Raw genomic sequence first — 16530 nt, 5'->3', positions numbered from 1 at the left:
ATGAAAGCGAGTCTGAGAATATCAGAAACAAGGGCCACTGTAAATCTGACCCTAGCTCTCTCAGTTCCCGAGGGTGTATTACATCTGGCCCAGGGGCCTTGTTTGCATTTATTTTGCGTAACCCTTTAAGCACTATATCCTGTGTCAACCTCTGCGTAGTTGGAGCTGAGGCAACAGTGCAGCTATTGGGTGGGACTTGGCCCACTGGCTCCTCTACTGTATACACAGAAGAAAAGAACTGGTTAAGCACATCTGCCTTTTCTGTATCTGCTGTAACTCAATGGGGCCACACCCTCAACCTGCATCTTTTTACTATTAATATACTTAAAAAACTTTTTGGGGTTAGTCTTGGCCTCTGCCGCAATGCGCTCCTCATTTATTATCTTTGCCTTCAGGAATGCTGTTTTACAGCACTTGACATAGTGTTTATAGTCCTTTAAAGGCTATTTGCTAGGGTCTTAGAATGTTACATAATCATTTCTAGTGCAAAGCCAAATAGTCTCAGAAACGCTAACTGTGCTGACATAACAGACTAGCTGTTTTAACAGAGATACCTTTTTGGGCTATTGTGCTGAGACAGTCAGTCAGCCTTTCCTTGGTCAGAAAGATACAATTATGCTAAAACAAGAATGATAATTGAATGCCACAAGATCTACCCCATGAGTAAGTATTTATTCATATCCAAGAGTGACTTACTCATTGTGAGCTAGTATCATGGATTATAGTACTTTTTTAATGTGAAAAAGCGCCCGCTTTTTTTGTAAAGTACCTTTATGTATGTAGAGAGTATATTCGCTTTTAGTCAGCCCATTTTCTGAGATGCAAATAGAGTTTTTTGCAGTGAGAGCTGTTAAGTTGTAGGCTAGTTTCAAGAGAGTGTTGAATGCATTTTTGGCAATTGAAAAAATGCGAAGTTAATGAAGTTAACTCTTGGTCCAAAGTTTGGCCAGGAACTAGTCTGATTACCCTCTTTGGCTAATATCACTAGTCTGTTTATCCACCTGTGCTGAAACAGCCAATCTGAGTGGATCAGTACCCATCCTATGGAAGCCTATGTGTAGACAGGGAAAGATTTTGGCACAAAAAACATACCTTTGTGATTTTGCATAAAGAATAACTAATACTTTTCCTTTTGGTGCACCTAAACACAAGGGAGCAAATTTTGGTTTGAAAACAAAGTTATGCATTTTTGCGCCAAAATCTGCTCCCTGCGTGCACACAGTGTGATGCAGTGCCTAACAGTACACTTAACACACAGAGTGTAGAGGATGAGTGCAAATCCGCTCTGATTCACTGTTTCTTTGCAGGTGGAGAAACAGGCTAGTGTATCCTTAGAGACGGGTAGAACATTTTTCCCGTACTGAGGCACATTGGAGCTGCTTTAGATTTTGTTAAAAATCTTCCTCTTGATCAACTAGCAGTTATGAAAGTTTCACTATGCTATGTTGCTTTTTGTATTTTCAAATATACATGGTTTATATCTTTCTACTGTAATGGTAAAGCTAAACTCAGGAGAAGCTAAACTCAGGAGAAACTCAGACAGCTAGAGCTGCATTTCTATGGGAACAGCAATGCCATCTCTTCACTGGCTGCTAGACTGGGGGGCATGTATACTAATCTGAGCTTAGAACAGCTGGGCATGCCCACAAGCCAACAGCTAAAGCAAATTCCTGAGGGAGGGGGACACTGCCGCCCTTACTATTAACCTCTGGACAACCAGTGTGGCAGGTATTTCAAAGAGGCTGTTCACTGATTACATTTTTGTATGTGGGGTTTACATGTCCTTTACGTCTCCCCATATTTCTCCCATTCAGATGATTAGAAACCTCATAGGAAAAAAAACACTGAGCTCTGTAAAGAAAATTCCCATAATCCCACTCTCCTGCACCAAGACCAGAACTGGTGCAAGGCTGGTGTAATATAATTGAATTAATACAGTGTTTGCACATATGTTAATATAACTTGTTTGTGGTTAAGTGATGGTGGTGCATTGTATCATAAAGGGGTTCATTGCCCAAAAACAGTAATTATTCATATTAAAAGTAAATCTAAAGCTGACCATGCATGCACTGCTTTTGTCGTACAAAACCAAGTTTCATAAGATATTCAGTGCGTGTATGGCAGATTGACTATATGACAGATATCGCGAAAGCTTCGGATATTGGTCCTCTCAACAATCGAGTGGGACAAAAGATATTGCTCGGGTGCCGTTAAAGGCACCTGAGCAAAATCTGCGTTTAGGGCTGAATCATCAAGCGGAGGTAGAATCCCTGTTGCTTATACCTCCATATCTGACAATTCAGCTATGAAATGTCAGTGATGGGTGGGAACGATCTTAATTGTAAGGCGTATGGCCACCTTAAGTCTAAGCTTATTTTCAACATGTTGATAAAAATTGTTAGTGGTTATTAAGGTATTAGTAACTGTAACTGCAATTGAAAGCATATGTGTACTTCATTCTTTGCAGTACTGGTTCTAATTAAGAGCTGTATAGCACATTGTAATGTACATTGTTCTCTGCTTATGTCAGCCTCCTTTTATGGCACCACCCTTTAAATGAATCTAACTGCTATAGATTAGCAGCAATATTTTATTTGTTAGTTGTATTACAATTAAATATGTGGCACAGAATTTTCGGTCATTGACGAGTGTCATGTGGCATTGTTAAACCACAACTTTCAGGATTGACAATGGCTTATTTGCTTGAGGGATGCAACAATGTTTGTAGTTCTGCAGGTTGCCCATGTCTGGCTATTGATGCTTAAATTTAAAAGTAAAGTTAATTTATGATGGCTGTGCTGCAGATTTTTCTTATTTGAGATATTCTTTTTCTTAGGGCAAAGCGTTTTGTGGCCATGAAAGTTGTGAAAAGTGCCGAACATTATACAGAGACTGCATTGGATGAAATAAAACTACTGAGATCGGTAAGGAACATTTTAAAATGACAGTATACACATACCCATAACAAGAAAAAGTTGTAGCACAAATCCCTACTGTTTAGGCAAATGTCAGACAAGGCGTCTGGCATATATTTTCGGCAAGCTGAAAATCACTTGCCGAAAATAGCGCTATCCGCTTACTACCTGTGCCTGCACCCAAATGAATGAAATACGCTTGGGTGCAGGCACATGTAGCCGATATCCGCCGAAGATACAAAGTCTTGTGGTTTTTAGCAAAAAAATACCCCCCCCCCAAAAAAAACTAAGACCAATTGCAAATTATCTCACAATGTCACTCTCTACACCAGGGATCCCCAACCTTTTTTAGCTGTGAGCCACATTCAAATGTAAAAAAAGTTGTGGAGCAACACAAGCATAACAGTTGTTCCTGGGGGTGCAAATAAGGGCTGTTATTGGTTGTTTGGAAGCCCCTATTATTATTATTATTATTAACATTTATTTTTGTGGATTGGTTCTATTTGTCAGTACAACTGTTTTTATGCAACCAAAACTTGCCTCCAAGTCAGGAATTTAAAAATAAGCCTCTGCTTTAGGACCACTGGAAGCAAACATCCAAGGGGTTGGTGAGCAACATGTTGCTCACAAGCCACTGGTTGGGGACCACAGCTCTACACTATACTAAGGGGCTGATTTACTTACCCACGAACGGGTCGAATGGAGTCCGATTGCGTTTTTTTCGTAATGATCGGTACTTTGCGATTTTTTCGTATGTTTTGCGATTTTTTCGGATTCTTTACGAATTTTTCGGATCCAATACGATTTTTGCGTAAAAACGCGAGTTTTCCTATCCATTACGAAAGTTGCGTAAAAAGTTGCGCATTTTGCGTAGCGTTAAAACTTACGCGAAAAGTTGCGCATTTTTCGTAGCGTTAAGTTTTAACGCTACGAAAAATGCGCAACTTTTCGCGTAAGTTTTAACGCTACGAAAAATGCGCAACTTTTTACGCAACTTTCGTAATGGATACGAAAAACTCGCGTTTTTACGCAAAAATCGTATTGGTAACGAAAAATTCATACAGAATCCGAAAAAATCGCAAAACATACAAAAAAGTCGCAAAATGTTCGTTTTCAAGTCGGAACTTTTCCAATTCGGGTCGGATTCGTGGGTTAGTAAATCAGCCCCTAAGAGTTCATTTTAAGGTGACCAATCCTTTTAAATTGTGACCTCTTAAACTTAAGATATATAGGTTTTTTTTTTCGTTTCTCAAAGAATAAAAGTTTGCTGTAAGTATTGATTATTTCCCACCTGTTAGAAAGTGCCACATCTGTGAGTAGACCAAGATTTCATAAAGGTTAGTTCAGGCACTTAAAGGAGAAGGAAAGGCTAAGTCACTTGGGGGTGCCAAAATGTTAGGCACCCCCAAGTGACTTTAATTGCTTACCTTGTACTCCGGGCTGGTGCCCCTGTTAGGAGAAAAAAGCACCAGCCCGGGGTACCTTTAGTGGAGCGCTTCTTCCTTCCAACTTCGTTTTGCAAGGACTAAACGACAGGCGCATGCGCAGTAGAGCGAAAAGCCGACTTCTCTGTTAAAGTTCAGCTTTTTCACTCTACTGCACATGTGCGCGCACTGAAGCAGGAAGAAGGAATCACTACATGTACCCCGGGCTGGTGCTGTCCTCTCCTAACAGGGGCACCAGCCCAGGGTAAAAGGTAGGCGATTTAAGTCACTTGGGGGTGCCTAACATTTTGGCACCTCCAAGTGACTTTGCCTTTCCTTCTACTTTTAAGCATCACTGTGTTCAGTCTTAGTAGACTTAGGGGCTGATTTACTAACCCACGAATCCGACCCGAATTGGAAAAGTTCCGACTTGAAAACGAACATTTTGCGACTTTTTCGTATGTTTTGCGATTTTTTCGGATTCTTTACGAATTTTTCGTTACCAATACGATTTTTGCGTAAAAACGCGAGTTTTTCGTATCCATTACGAAAGTTGCGTAAAAAGTTGCGCATTTTTCGTAGCGTTAAAACTTAGCGAAAAATGCGCAACTTTTCGCGTAAGTTTTAACGCTACGAAAAATGTGCAACTTTTTACGCAACTTTCGTTATGGATAGGAAAACTCGTGTTTTTACGCAAAAATCGTATTGGTAACGAAAAATTCGTAAAGAATCCGAAAAAATCGCAAAACATACGAAAAAATCGCAAAATACTGATCATTACGAAAAAAACGCAATCGGACTCCATTCGACCCGTTCGTGGGTAAGTAAATCAGCCCCTTAGTGTGGGGATCCATATTACAGGAAACCCCAGGTCCTGAACATTTTTGATAATGTCCAGGTCCTATACCTTTATTTAATTGTTACTCTTCTCAGTTCTTGATAGATCATATTCCTTTATTTAATTGCTATTCTCAATTCTCTCAACTCTTAGAGTTGAAAAACAGAGTAGTCCTTAATGTTCTTACATATCTTCCCTTTTTATGCCTCCTCGCTAGCATAGAGGCTTGCTGGTGTGGGTGCTGGGGGACTTAGGGGTGGGTTGTAGGAGCGGGTGATGTCTGTGGGTTATGGGGCACCACCTGTTATTTCTCTGCCTTTATTCCCTTTCCACAACCTTACAACCTAGGAGACCTAGCCCCCTCCACTTTACATCTGTCCCCTTAATTTGCCATTGTCTCTGTTCCCCTTTACAGTGGCAATTTGAAGTGTCTCTGGTTTCCCACTTTTCCATCACCTGCTCTCCTGTCTCTGTTCCTGTCCAAAGTTTCCCCCAGCAGTACTCCTCCCCATCACCACTACTTCCTATGGCGAGGGATTTCAGGTAGCAGGTTGGAAGGCAGGTTGCAGCAGCGAGCAGACTAGGGTACAAATAGAGCAGACATAAGGTGTAAAATATGGGATGCCGGTAGCTGTACACAGGGCCTCTAGCAGCTGGGTGTTGAGAAGAAAGCAGCACATTTAAAGAGGACCCGTCACCCAGATATAAAAAGCTGTATAATAAAAGTCCTTTTCAAATTAAACATGAAACCCAAATTCATTTCTATATTAACACATCCAAACCCATTATAAAGGCAATTAAAAATCCCAGCTGTCAATCATATATTGCTTGCCCCACCTCTATGCCTTAGGCATAGAGGCGGGGCAGACAATAATTTTAGCTTTGCGTTCAGCACTTCCTAGATCTCACTGCACATCTCACTTTTCCCCACCCTCCTCATCATCTAATTGTGTAGCCAGTGCATGGGCATGGGCATCAGGCCCCCCATTCTGGCACATACACAAGATTTTGGGGTGATACAAAGCCTGCCTTCATAACAGTGTCCACAAAATGGTGCCTGCCTGCTTGCTTTGATTAATTTGACGGAAGGAAACAAGATTTATATTATTTATAAGTTTATTTTGCTCAACTAACATTATAGAAAATAATTTGGAGTTATTTCTTAGGGTGACAGGTCCCCTTTAAGGGGAAATGCAGAAAAAAAAACCATGCAGAATACCATGTCTGTCTCTCTTAATTATAAATGACGCCTTCTGAAACAAAAAGGCTTGTATATTAATAGTAAAAAGATGCAGTTATGGCTCCATTTAATGATAAAGGCATTTGGTTATGAAAAAAAATGTGCTTAAGGTACTACAATTTAATTGTTACTTTTTTGTTACTTTGTATTACAAAATTCCTGTTCCTGTTCATATTTAAACCACTGCCTGGTTGCTATGGTATTTGGACCCTATCAACCATATAACTGCTAAAATTGGGGGTGTGGCCCCATTGAGTTATAGTAACAATATGGTTACAGCGGATACAGAAAAGGCAGATGTGCTTATTAACCAGTTCTTTTTTTTTTGTGTATACAGTAGAGGAGCCAGAGTGCCAAGTCCCACCCAATTGCTGCACTGTTGCCTCAGCTCCAACTACACAGTGGGTGACACAGGATATGGTGCTTAAAGGGTTACACAAGATAAATGTAAACCCCTGGAAATTATAGGCCTGTAAGTTTGACATCTGTGGTGGGCAAGTTATTTGAAGGCTTGTTAAGGGATCACATACAAAATTATGTACTGGAGAATGGCATTATGAGCAGTAATCAGCATGGCTTTATGAAGGACAGGTCATGTCAGACCAATTTAATTGCTTTTTATGATGAGATGAGTAAGAAGCTGGACAGTGGGGATGCAGTAGATATAATCTATTTGGATTTTGCCAAAGCATTTGATACCGTTCCCCACAAACGACTGCTTTCTAAACTAAAGTCTATTGGTCTTAGTGAAGTCGTTTGCACATGGATAGAAAACTGGCTACAGGATCGGGTACAGAGGGTGGTTGTTAATGGTACATTCTCTACTTGGAATAAGGTTCTCAGTGGGGTCCCTCAGGGTTCTGTACTGGGGCCACTTTTGTGTAACTTGTTCATAAATGACTTAGGGGTGGGTATTACAAGCAATGTTTCAGTGTTTGCAGATGACGCAAAACTCTGCAGACCAGTCAATTCTATCCAGGATGTGGCATCCTTGCAGCAGGATCTTGACCAACTGGCAATCTGGGTGGCTATGAGATGAGATTTAATGTGGATAAATGTAAGGTCATGCACCTGAGATGTAAAAATATGCAAGCCACTTATACCCTTAATGGGACTGCACTAGGCAAATCCATAATGGAGAAGGACCCTGGAGTCCTTGTAGATAATTAACTTGGCTTTAGCAAGCAATGCCAGGCAGCAGCTGCAAGGGCAAACAAGGTTTTGAGCTGTATTAAAAGGGGTATAGATTCACGGGAGGGGTTATTCTTCCCCTTTTACAGAGCGCTGTTAAGGCCCCATCTAGAATATGCTGTTCAGTTTTGGTCTCCAGTGCTCAAATGGGACATTATTGAATTAGAGAGGGTCCAGAGAAGGGCAACTAAGCTGGTAAAGGGTATGGAAAGTCTCAGTTATGAAGAAAGACTGGCCAAGTTGGGTCTGTTTACATTGGAGAAGAGGCGCTTAAGAGGTGACACGATAACTGTGTATAAATATATAAGGGGATCATATAATAACCTTTCTAATGTTTTATTTACCAGTAGCTCCTTCCAACGGACACGAGGGCACCCACTCCGTTTAGAAGAAGGGAGGTTGCATTTAAATATTCGGAAAGGATTTTTTTACTGTGAAGTTCTGAAATTCCCTCCCCGAATCAGTCGTGCTGGCTGATACATTATATAGCTTTAAAGGGAACCTGTCACCCTAAGAAATAACTCCAAATTATTTTCTATATTGTTAGTTGAGCAAAATAAACTTTACTTACTCTATATAAATAATATAAATCTTGTTTCTTTCCGTCTTGGAATTACTCAATCAAAGCAAGCAGGCAGGCACCATTTTGTGGACACTGTTGTTAAGGCAAGCTTTGTATAATGCCAAAATCTTGTTTATGTGCCAGAATGGGGGACCAGATGCCCATACCCATGCACTGGCTACACAATTAGATGAGGAGGAGGGAGGGGAAAAGTGAGATGTGCAGTGACATCTACATATTGCTGAACGGAAAGCTAAAGTTATTGTCTGCCCCGCCTCTATGCCTAAGGCATAGAGGCGGGGCAAGCAATCTATGATTGACAGCTGGAATTTTTAAATGCCTTTATAATGGGTTTGGATGTGTTAATATGAAAATGAATTTGGGTTTCATGTTTAATTTGAAAAGGACTTTATTATACAGCTTTTTATGTCTGGGTGACGGGTCCTCTTTAAGAAGGGGCTGGATGGATTCTTAGCAAGTGAGGGAATACAGGGTTATGGGAGATAGCTCTTAGTACAAGTTGATCCAGGGACTGGTCCGATTGCCATCTTGGGGTCAGGAAGGAATTTTTTCCCCTCTGCGGCAAATTAGAGAGGCTTCAGATGGGTTTTTTTTGCATTCCTCTGGATCAACTAGAAGTTAGGCAGATTATATATAGTCATTATAGTTGAACGTGATGGACGTATGTCTTTTTTCAACCCAACTTACTACCGGTATGAAATATGAATTCCCAACTGGAGAATTGCTAAACATTTCAAAAGCCGCAACTAATAAAATGTGGCAACCAGTTGCAAGTTGTTTTAGAATAGTACTCTCTATAAAATACCAAGTTAATTTGAAGGTGAACTACTTTAATCAATTTATTTCTTTGGTTTATAGAGTAGTCAGAGTTTCAAGACCTACATGATAAGGGCACAGATGGACACAGAATATGGTACATAAATGTTTATTGTAAACCAGGCTCCAGGGTCCGATGGATGATTTTTTAATTTTTTTTAAAACAAATCATTTAATAGAGCTAATTTAGAAATAAAAAGTATACCATACACTTCATGACAGTATCCCTTTAAGAGATCACATACAAAATTATGTTCTTGTTTATGGTATTAGAAGTATTTATTAGCATTGCTTTATGAAGGATAGTTCATGTCAGAAAAGTTTGATAGTAGGTTACATTAGATGTGATCTGTTTGGATATTGTCAAAGCATTTGATACAGTGCTGTGTTTTGGTACAGATGCTGCTGCACACTGGCTTCTGCTTCTCTGTACATTCCTAGAAAGCTTCTTCTCTTTTGGGCAAGCCCAGAAAGCTCCCCTCTTTGACTGTCCCTGTCAAAGAGATGAGGAGAGCTCAGCGGGAAGAGGGATGGGGCTTCCTGCTCTACCAGGAAGTAAAGGAAAGGAGCTGGAGATTTTAACTGTATAGAGTACTTTTAAAGATAGAAGAAAAAAATAGGTTTACTTCTTCTTTAACCAAACGTGATATAGAATATATACAGTCATATGAAACTTTGGGAACCCTTCTTAATTCTTGGGAGTTTTGTTTATCATTGGCTGAGCTTTCAAAGTAGCAACTTCCTTTTAATATATAACATGCCTTATGGAAACAGTAGTATTTCAGCAGTGACATAAGATTTATTGGATTAACAAAAAATATGCAATATGCATCATAACAGGTGCAAAAATTTAACTCCAACAGAGATATAACATCAATACTTAGTTGAGCCTTCTTTTGCAAACGTAACAACCTCTAGACGCCTCCTACAGCCTTTGATGAGTATCTGGATTCTAGATGGTGGTATTTTTGACCATTCGGCCATACCAAAACTCTCTAGTTCCGTTAAATTTGATGGCTGCTTGAAATCATCCCATAGGTTTTCTATGATATTCAAGTGGGGGGACGGCCATTCCAGAATATTGTACTTCTCCCTTTGCATGAATGCCTTTGTAGATTTCGAACTGTGATTAGGGTCATTGTCTTGTTGGAATATCTAACCCCTGCCTAACTTCAACTTTATGACTAATGCTTGAACAGTATGCTGAAGAATTTTTTGAAATTGGGTTGAATTCATCAATCAATCAGAGCCACAGTCCCTGAACTAGCCACACAGCCCCATAGCATGATGGAACTTCCACCAAATTTGACAGTAGGTAGCAGGTGTTTTTCTTTGAATGCGCGGTGTTCTTCTGCCATGCAAAGCGCTTTTTGTTATGACCAAATATCGCAATTTTTGTCTCATTAGTCCAGAGCACTTTGTTCCAAAATCATTGTGGCTTGTCTAAATGAGCTTTTGCATACAACAAGCAACTCTGTTTTTGGCATGATTGCAGAAAGGGCTTCTTTCTCATCACCCTGCCATACAGATGTTGTTTGTGCAAACTGCGCTGAAATGTCTGTAGCCATTCTCACAATCCTCCGCATATGCCGCTCCTGTATTTTTCTTGGCCTGCCAGACCAAGGTTTTACAGCAACTGTGCCTGTGGTTGAAAGGAACCTCCGAGATAGCTTTTGTAGCCTTCCCCTAAACCAGGGGTCCCCAACCTATCTTCTTTTTTTTTTTTTTTTTTCTATAATTTTTTATTGGTTTTTAACAACAAAATAAATGTTTCACATTACATAAATCAAGTTGTATCTGTTTTTTTCCTTGTGACAGTTAGATAATGTTGTCTTAATGTTACAAGTTATCGCAAAACAGAGTTACGGTTGTCATAATCTATCAACAGTATAGTGAGACAGTTCCAAAAATAGCCATAACAAATCTGTCATTAGTGATTAGAAAAACTTAATAGTAGAGGTATATTTTGGGCATAATTCAGTTTAAACACATTTTACTACTATTGCTCGTTAGATGGATAATAATTGAGTAGGGAGGGTCCCTCCAAATCTATAGTCTATCCATGGTTGCCAAATTTTAAGAAACAATGGGTATTTATCGAAAGCGATACTTGTTATCTTTTCGTTTGTAAATATCGAATCAATTTTGGGTTTAAAGAGATACTGACACCAGAAATTAAACCTTTTTTACAACTATCATAGCTTTGTCTTTTTATGCTGTTTATAATTTTTCCTTAGAAGTATTTGCCCAATGCTTTTACATTACCTATCAGATCCCCCATGTCCTTCTATAAGGATGTGGCCATATTTTGGCAGGAGGCCGTTAGCATAAGATGCTCTAACTGACAGGCTGAGAAGGGACAGTCAGGTTGGCAAAACGGTCAGGTTTAGGAACTTCAAGTAACAATTACTTACAAAAGCAGCCATATCAGTGAAAAACGATCAACATGACCTATAGGTAACATTTTATGTACTTTCAGATTTTGAAGAGTAGTTTTTTAGTGTCAGTATCACTTTAAGTAATCTATAGTTTATAGAAGGAGATTTCCATGATCTCGCTAAGATTTGTCTGGCGTCCAGAAATATTTGGTTAACTAGTCTCCTTCGTGTATTTGTCAGCTCTTGAGCTGGTGCTCCCATTAATGCGACATAGGGGTCTTTTTGTAGTTTAACTGCAAATATCAAATTGTATACCCGTATCTAGTTGCTTGTGGACATGTCCACCATATATGAGCCATAGTCCCTGATGCAGGGCACCCCCTAAAGCAGTTCTCGCTAGTGTTAGGGTAGATATGTGCTAGTTTCCTTGGTGTGAGATACCATCAAAAGAGCACTTTATAGCCTGCTTCCAATAGGATAGTGTTGTTTGAGCTTCTCCGTGTATTTTCCCATAGTTTCTTCCAGTCAGAGTCCTCAAGTGTCCTACCTAGTTCCTTATTCCAAGCATTAATATAGTGGAGATCTAGTAGTTGTTTTGGGGAGTTAATATGCTGATATAAAATTATTATAGCCTTCGGAGGTGTAAAACCAACATTGTGCTACAAAATGGAGTATTTGGCATACACGAAAATATTCGTGGTTTGGAAGTTTATACCTCTCTCTTAAATATTCAAGTGTAAATGGACCTCTCACCGTAAGTAGGTTCTTAACTCTCACTAGGTTTTGGGTTTTCCACCATTGGAATAAGCAGGTTTGGTGTCCCGGGGTATAAGTATCCCAGATTGCCAAGGAATGTCGCAAAGTGGGGCTAGTGATAAATGGCCTATGTTTCCTTTGTGTCCAAAGTAAAGAATCAGCAGTATAAGGGGCTTCCATATTATTTTCTAGGTGCACCCATAGGGGGGAGATATCGTTAGTGTGTAAAAAGGGGATGTGTGTCAATTGGGCGGCTATATAATATTTCCAGAAGTTTGGGAGTCCAAGGCCACATTCAGTAGTTGACCTTTGTAATATATTAAGCTTTATTCTAGGGGCTTTCTTAGCCCAGATAAAGGTAGATATCAATGATTCCATTTTTTTTTTTAGATCTGTTCGCTTAATTGGGATAGGGAGAACTCTAAATAGATAAAGTAACTTTGGGAGTAAAACCATCTTTATTGCTGTTATTTTCCCTATCCATGATGTATGATATGATAGTCTTCCAGAAGTTTACTTATTTTACCGTACAGCTTAGGGTAATTAGCTTAATATAGTAATTCAAATGATGTGGTTGGTTTAATTCCTAAGACCGTTATATGGTTTTTGTTCCATTGAAATTCAAAATTAAGGGTCAGTAATTTTGTTCGTGTGGTAAATTTATGCTTAGTGCTTCTGTTTTTGCGTGATTTATCGTGAGGCCTGAGATAGAACTAAAGCTGTGTAAGACTGAGTAAAGGTTGGGCAATGATAATAATGGTCGAGTGATAAATAGTGTAATATCATCTGCAAACATACTGAGTTTATGGTATTGGTCGCCCTGGCTATAGCCTTTGATATCTGGATTGTTCCGTATGGCTATGGCCAATGGTTCTAGTGCTAAATCGAAGAGCAATGGGGGGATAAGGGGCACCCCTGACGTGTACCTCTCTCTATAGCGAATGAAGGGGTGTATGGCCCAATATGGATTTTAGCTGTAGGATTATCATATAGTGTTTTTCCCCATTCCCCATTTTTGTAAGGTGTAGTTCAGATAGGGCCAAGCCAAAGAGTCGAAGGCTTTTTTTACATCTAGCTTCAAGATCATAGAATGAGTTTTGGTTTTGTTTGCCCAGGTTGTGAGTCGAATTAATCTCCTTATAGCGTCTGTCTGTCTCCCTCGGACGAATCCCACTTGATCTCTCAGGATCAAGTGTTGTAAAATTGTGCTAAGACGATTAGCTAAAACTTTAGCTAATATTTTTATGTCCAAATTCAAAATTGAAATTGGTCGATAGTTTTTACATTCTGTCAAGTCTGTGTCTGGCTTAGGAATAGGTATAATTGAAGCCATTAGAGTTTGGGCTGGAAATTTATCTCCCTCTAAAAGGTGGTTGAACATTTTTGTCAGATGCGGAATGAGGATGTGGGAGAGTTTCTTATAGTATAAGGCTGGGAAACCATCTGGGCCAGGTGTTTTGGGGAGCTTAAGAAGCTTTTTTTTGCTATTTCGACTTCCGCTTCTGTTATTGTGGGTCCCCAACCTTTCTTACTCATGAGCCACAGTCAAATGTAAAAAGACTTGGAGAGCAACACAAGCATCATAAAGTTCATGGAGGTGCCAAATAAGGGCTTAAATTGGCTATTAGGCAGCCTCTATGCACACTATCAGCTTACAAGGGGGCTTTATTTGGTAGTAAATCTTGTTTTTAATCAACCAAAAGTTGCCACCAAGTCAGGAATTCAAAAATAACTACCTGGTTTAGGGGCACTGAGAGCAACATCTAAGGGATTGGTGAGCAACATGTTGCTCACGAGCCACTGGTTGGGGATCACTGCCCTAAACCATTATACTGAACATTCTTTAGTTTAGTCTTTCAGATCTTTTGAGAGTTGCTTTGAGGATACTATGCTGTCACTCTTCAAAGGAGAGTCAAACAGAAACACATCTTGCAGCTGGCCAACTTAAATACCTTTTCTCATGAATTCACGCCTGCCTATGAAGTTCAAGGCTTAACAAGCTAATCTAACCTATAATCAGTATTGAGCAGTTACATGCATACAAATTAGCAAACTTACCCAAATTTTTGCACAGCCAGTTTTTCACATTTGATTTAATTTCTTACAAATAAATACTGCTTCACTAAATATCTTTGTTCAGAAAACACCCCAGTACTCAGATATTCCTGGGAAATGAAAGACATATCACGGTTATCTTTTTTTGTTAAAAGTGGAGTAAATTATTATGCAGGCTGAGAGGGGTTCCCAAACTTTCATATGACTGTATAATAATTGAGGCTATAAAAAGTCACACGGCCATCACCGTTAACTTTCTGTGTCTGTAAGAAACCTGCCTACCCGCCTAACTGATAGTTGATCCAGAGGAAGGCAAAAAAAAAAAACACTCTCTCCAATTCGTCTCAGGGAAATAAATTTCCTTCCTGACTCCCCAATGGCTGTCAGACCAGTCTATGGATCAACTTAACACACTGTATTTTCTTACTTGCTAAAAACCCATCCAATCCCTTTCTTGAAGCTATCTGTTATCTACCAGCACAACTGATTCAGAGAGAGAATTCCATAACTTGACAGCTCACTGCAAAAAAACATTTCTATATATTTTATGTAACCTCCTTTCTCCTTATTGGAATGGATGCCCTTGAGTCTGCTGGAAGGACCTGCGATTATTAATATGATCCCCTTATATCGCTTCTTCCTTTATATTGGCTTTTATCAGTACCTAGTTCAACCCATTCTGGAAAATAACATCAAAAAGCCTTTGATTTTAACAAATACATACTCCACTGTTAATTATCTACTGTGCACTAATCAGTAGATTTATTTATTTCTTATTTTCGGTTATTCATATAGCGCCAACACATTTTTGCAGCACTTTGCAGAGATTATTCATCATTCACATCAGTCCGTGCCCCAGAGTATTTTATAATCTAAGGTCCCCATCACATTTACACACACTATTGTCTGTTTGGTTAGAAGCAAATTAACCTGCCTGTATGTTTTTGGGGTGTGGGAGGAGAACAGTACCCTGAGGAAACAAACACAGACACAAGAAGAACATACAAACTCCTTGCCAATGGTTCCCTGGCTGGGATTAAACTTTGGGCTGCAAGGCAGGAGTGATACTCACTAAGCCACCATGCTGTGGGACATTGTTCCAGAAAATGTATCTTCCAATAAGGGTTCCAGGAGGGCCAAGAACTTAAGGTAGATGATAATGACTATGGTTCACTTAAACCCATCTGTTCCTGTATTTAGGTTTCCTCAACTGCAGTGACAGGTAGTTAGCACTCATGCTATGTGCTTTGCTTGGTGTCCCTGTGGCTTATAAAAGTGTTTTGGTTTTGAACGCCTGCTTAACTCTTCACATGCAACACTTAGATCACAGGGGTCAGTCCTTGGTCCTTTGCTTTTTAACTTGTTTATTAATGACCTGGAGGAGGGCATAGAGAGTACTGTTTCTATTTTTGCTGATGACACAAAATTGTGCAAAACTATAAGTTCCATGCAGGATGCTGCCACTTTGCAGAGCGATTTGACAAAATTGGAAAACTGGGCAGCAAACTGGAAAATGAGGTTCAATGTTGATAAGTGCAAAGTTATGCATTTTGGTATAAAATAATATAAACGCGAACTATCTACTGAATGGTAGTGTGTTGGGGGTATCCTTAATGGAGAAGGATCTAGGGGTTTTTGTTGATAACAAATTGTCTAATTCCAGGCAGTGTCATTCTGTGGCTACTAAAGCAAATAAAGTGCTGTCTTGTATAAAAAAGGGCATTGACTCAAGGGATGAGAACATAATTTTGCCCCTTTATAGGTCCCTGGTAAGGCCTCACCTTGAGTATGCAGTGCAGTTTTGGGCTCCAGTCCTTAAGAAGGATATTAATGAGCTGGAGAGAGTGCAGAGACGTGCAACTAAACTGTTAAAGGGGATGGAAGATTTAAACTATGAGGTGAGACTGTCGAGGTTGAGGTTGTTTTCTCTGGAAAAAGAGGCGCTTGCGAGGGGACATGATTACTCTGTACAAGTACATTAGAGGGGATTATAGGCAGATGGGGGATGTTCTTTTTTCCCATAAAAACAATCAACGCACCAGAGGTCACCCCTTTAGATTAGAGGAACGGAGCTTCCATTTGAAGCAGCGTAGGTGGTTTTTCACGGTGAGGGCAGTGAGGTTGTGGAATGCCCTTCCTAGTGATGTGGTAATGGCAGATTCTGTTAATGCCTTTAAGAGGGGCCTAGATGAGTTCTTGAACTAATACTAATATCTACAGTTAGTACTAGTGGTTGTATTTATAGTTTATGTATGTGAGTGTATAGATTGGTAGGTGTGGGTTAGGTGTGCTGGGTTTACTTGGATGGGTTGAACTTGATGGACACAGGTCTTT

The 16530-nt window shown here is 39.7% G+C and overlaps 1 protein-coding gene across 1 annotated transcript in view; it reads left to right on the top strand.

Moving 5' to 3' along the window:
- Nucleotides 1–16530, top strand: part of srpk1 (SRSF protein kinase 1) — a 77587-nt gene that overhangs the window by 13258 nt on the left and 47799 nt on the right. Inside the window, exon 5 of the mRNA NM_001017351.2 lies at nucleotides 2837–2924. Coding sequence (NP_001017351.1) covers nucleotides 2837–2924 — 88 coding nt within the window. The remainder of the gene's footprint in view (nucleotides 1–2836; nucleotides 2925–16530) is intronic.

Source organism: Xenopus tropicalis, chromosome 2 (genome assembly GCF_000004195.4).
Source record: "Xenopus tropicalis strain Nigerian chromosome 2, UCB_Xtro_10.0, whole genome shotgun sequence".
NCBI lineage: Eukaryota > Metazoa > Chordata > Amphibia > Anura > Pipidae > Xenopus > Xenopus tropicalis.
This window is presented reverse-complemented; position numbering and strand designations above follow the sequence as displayed.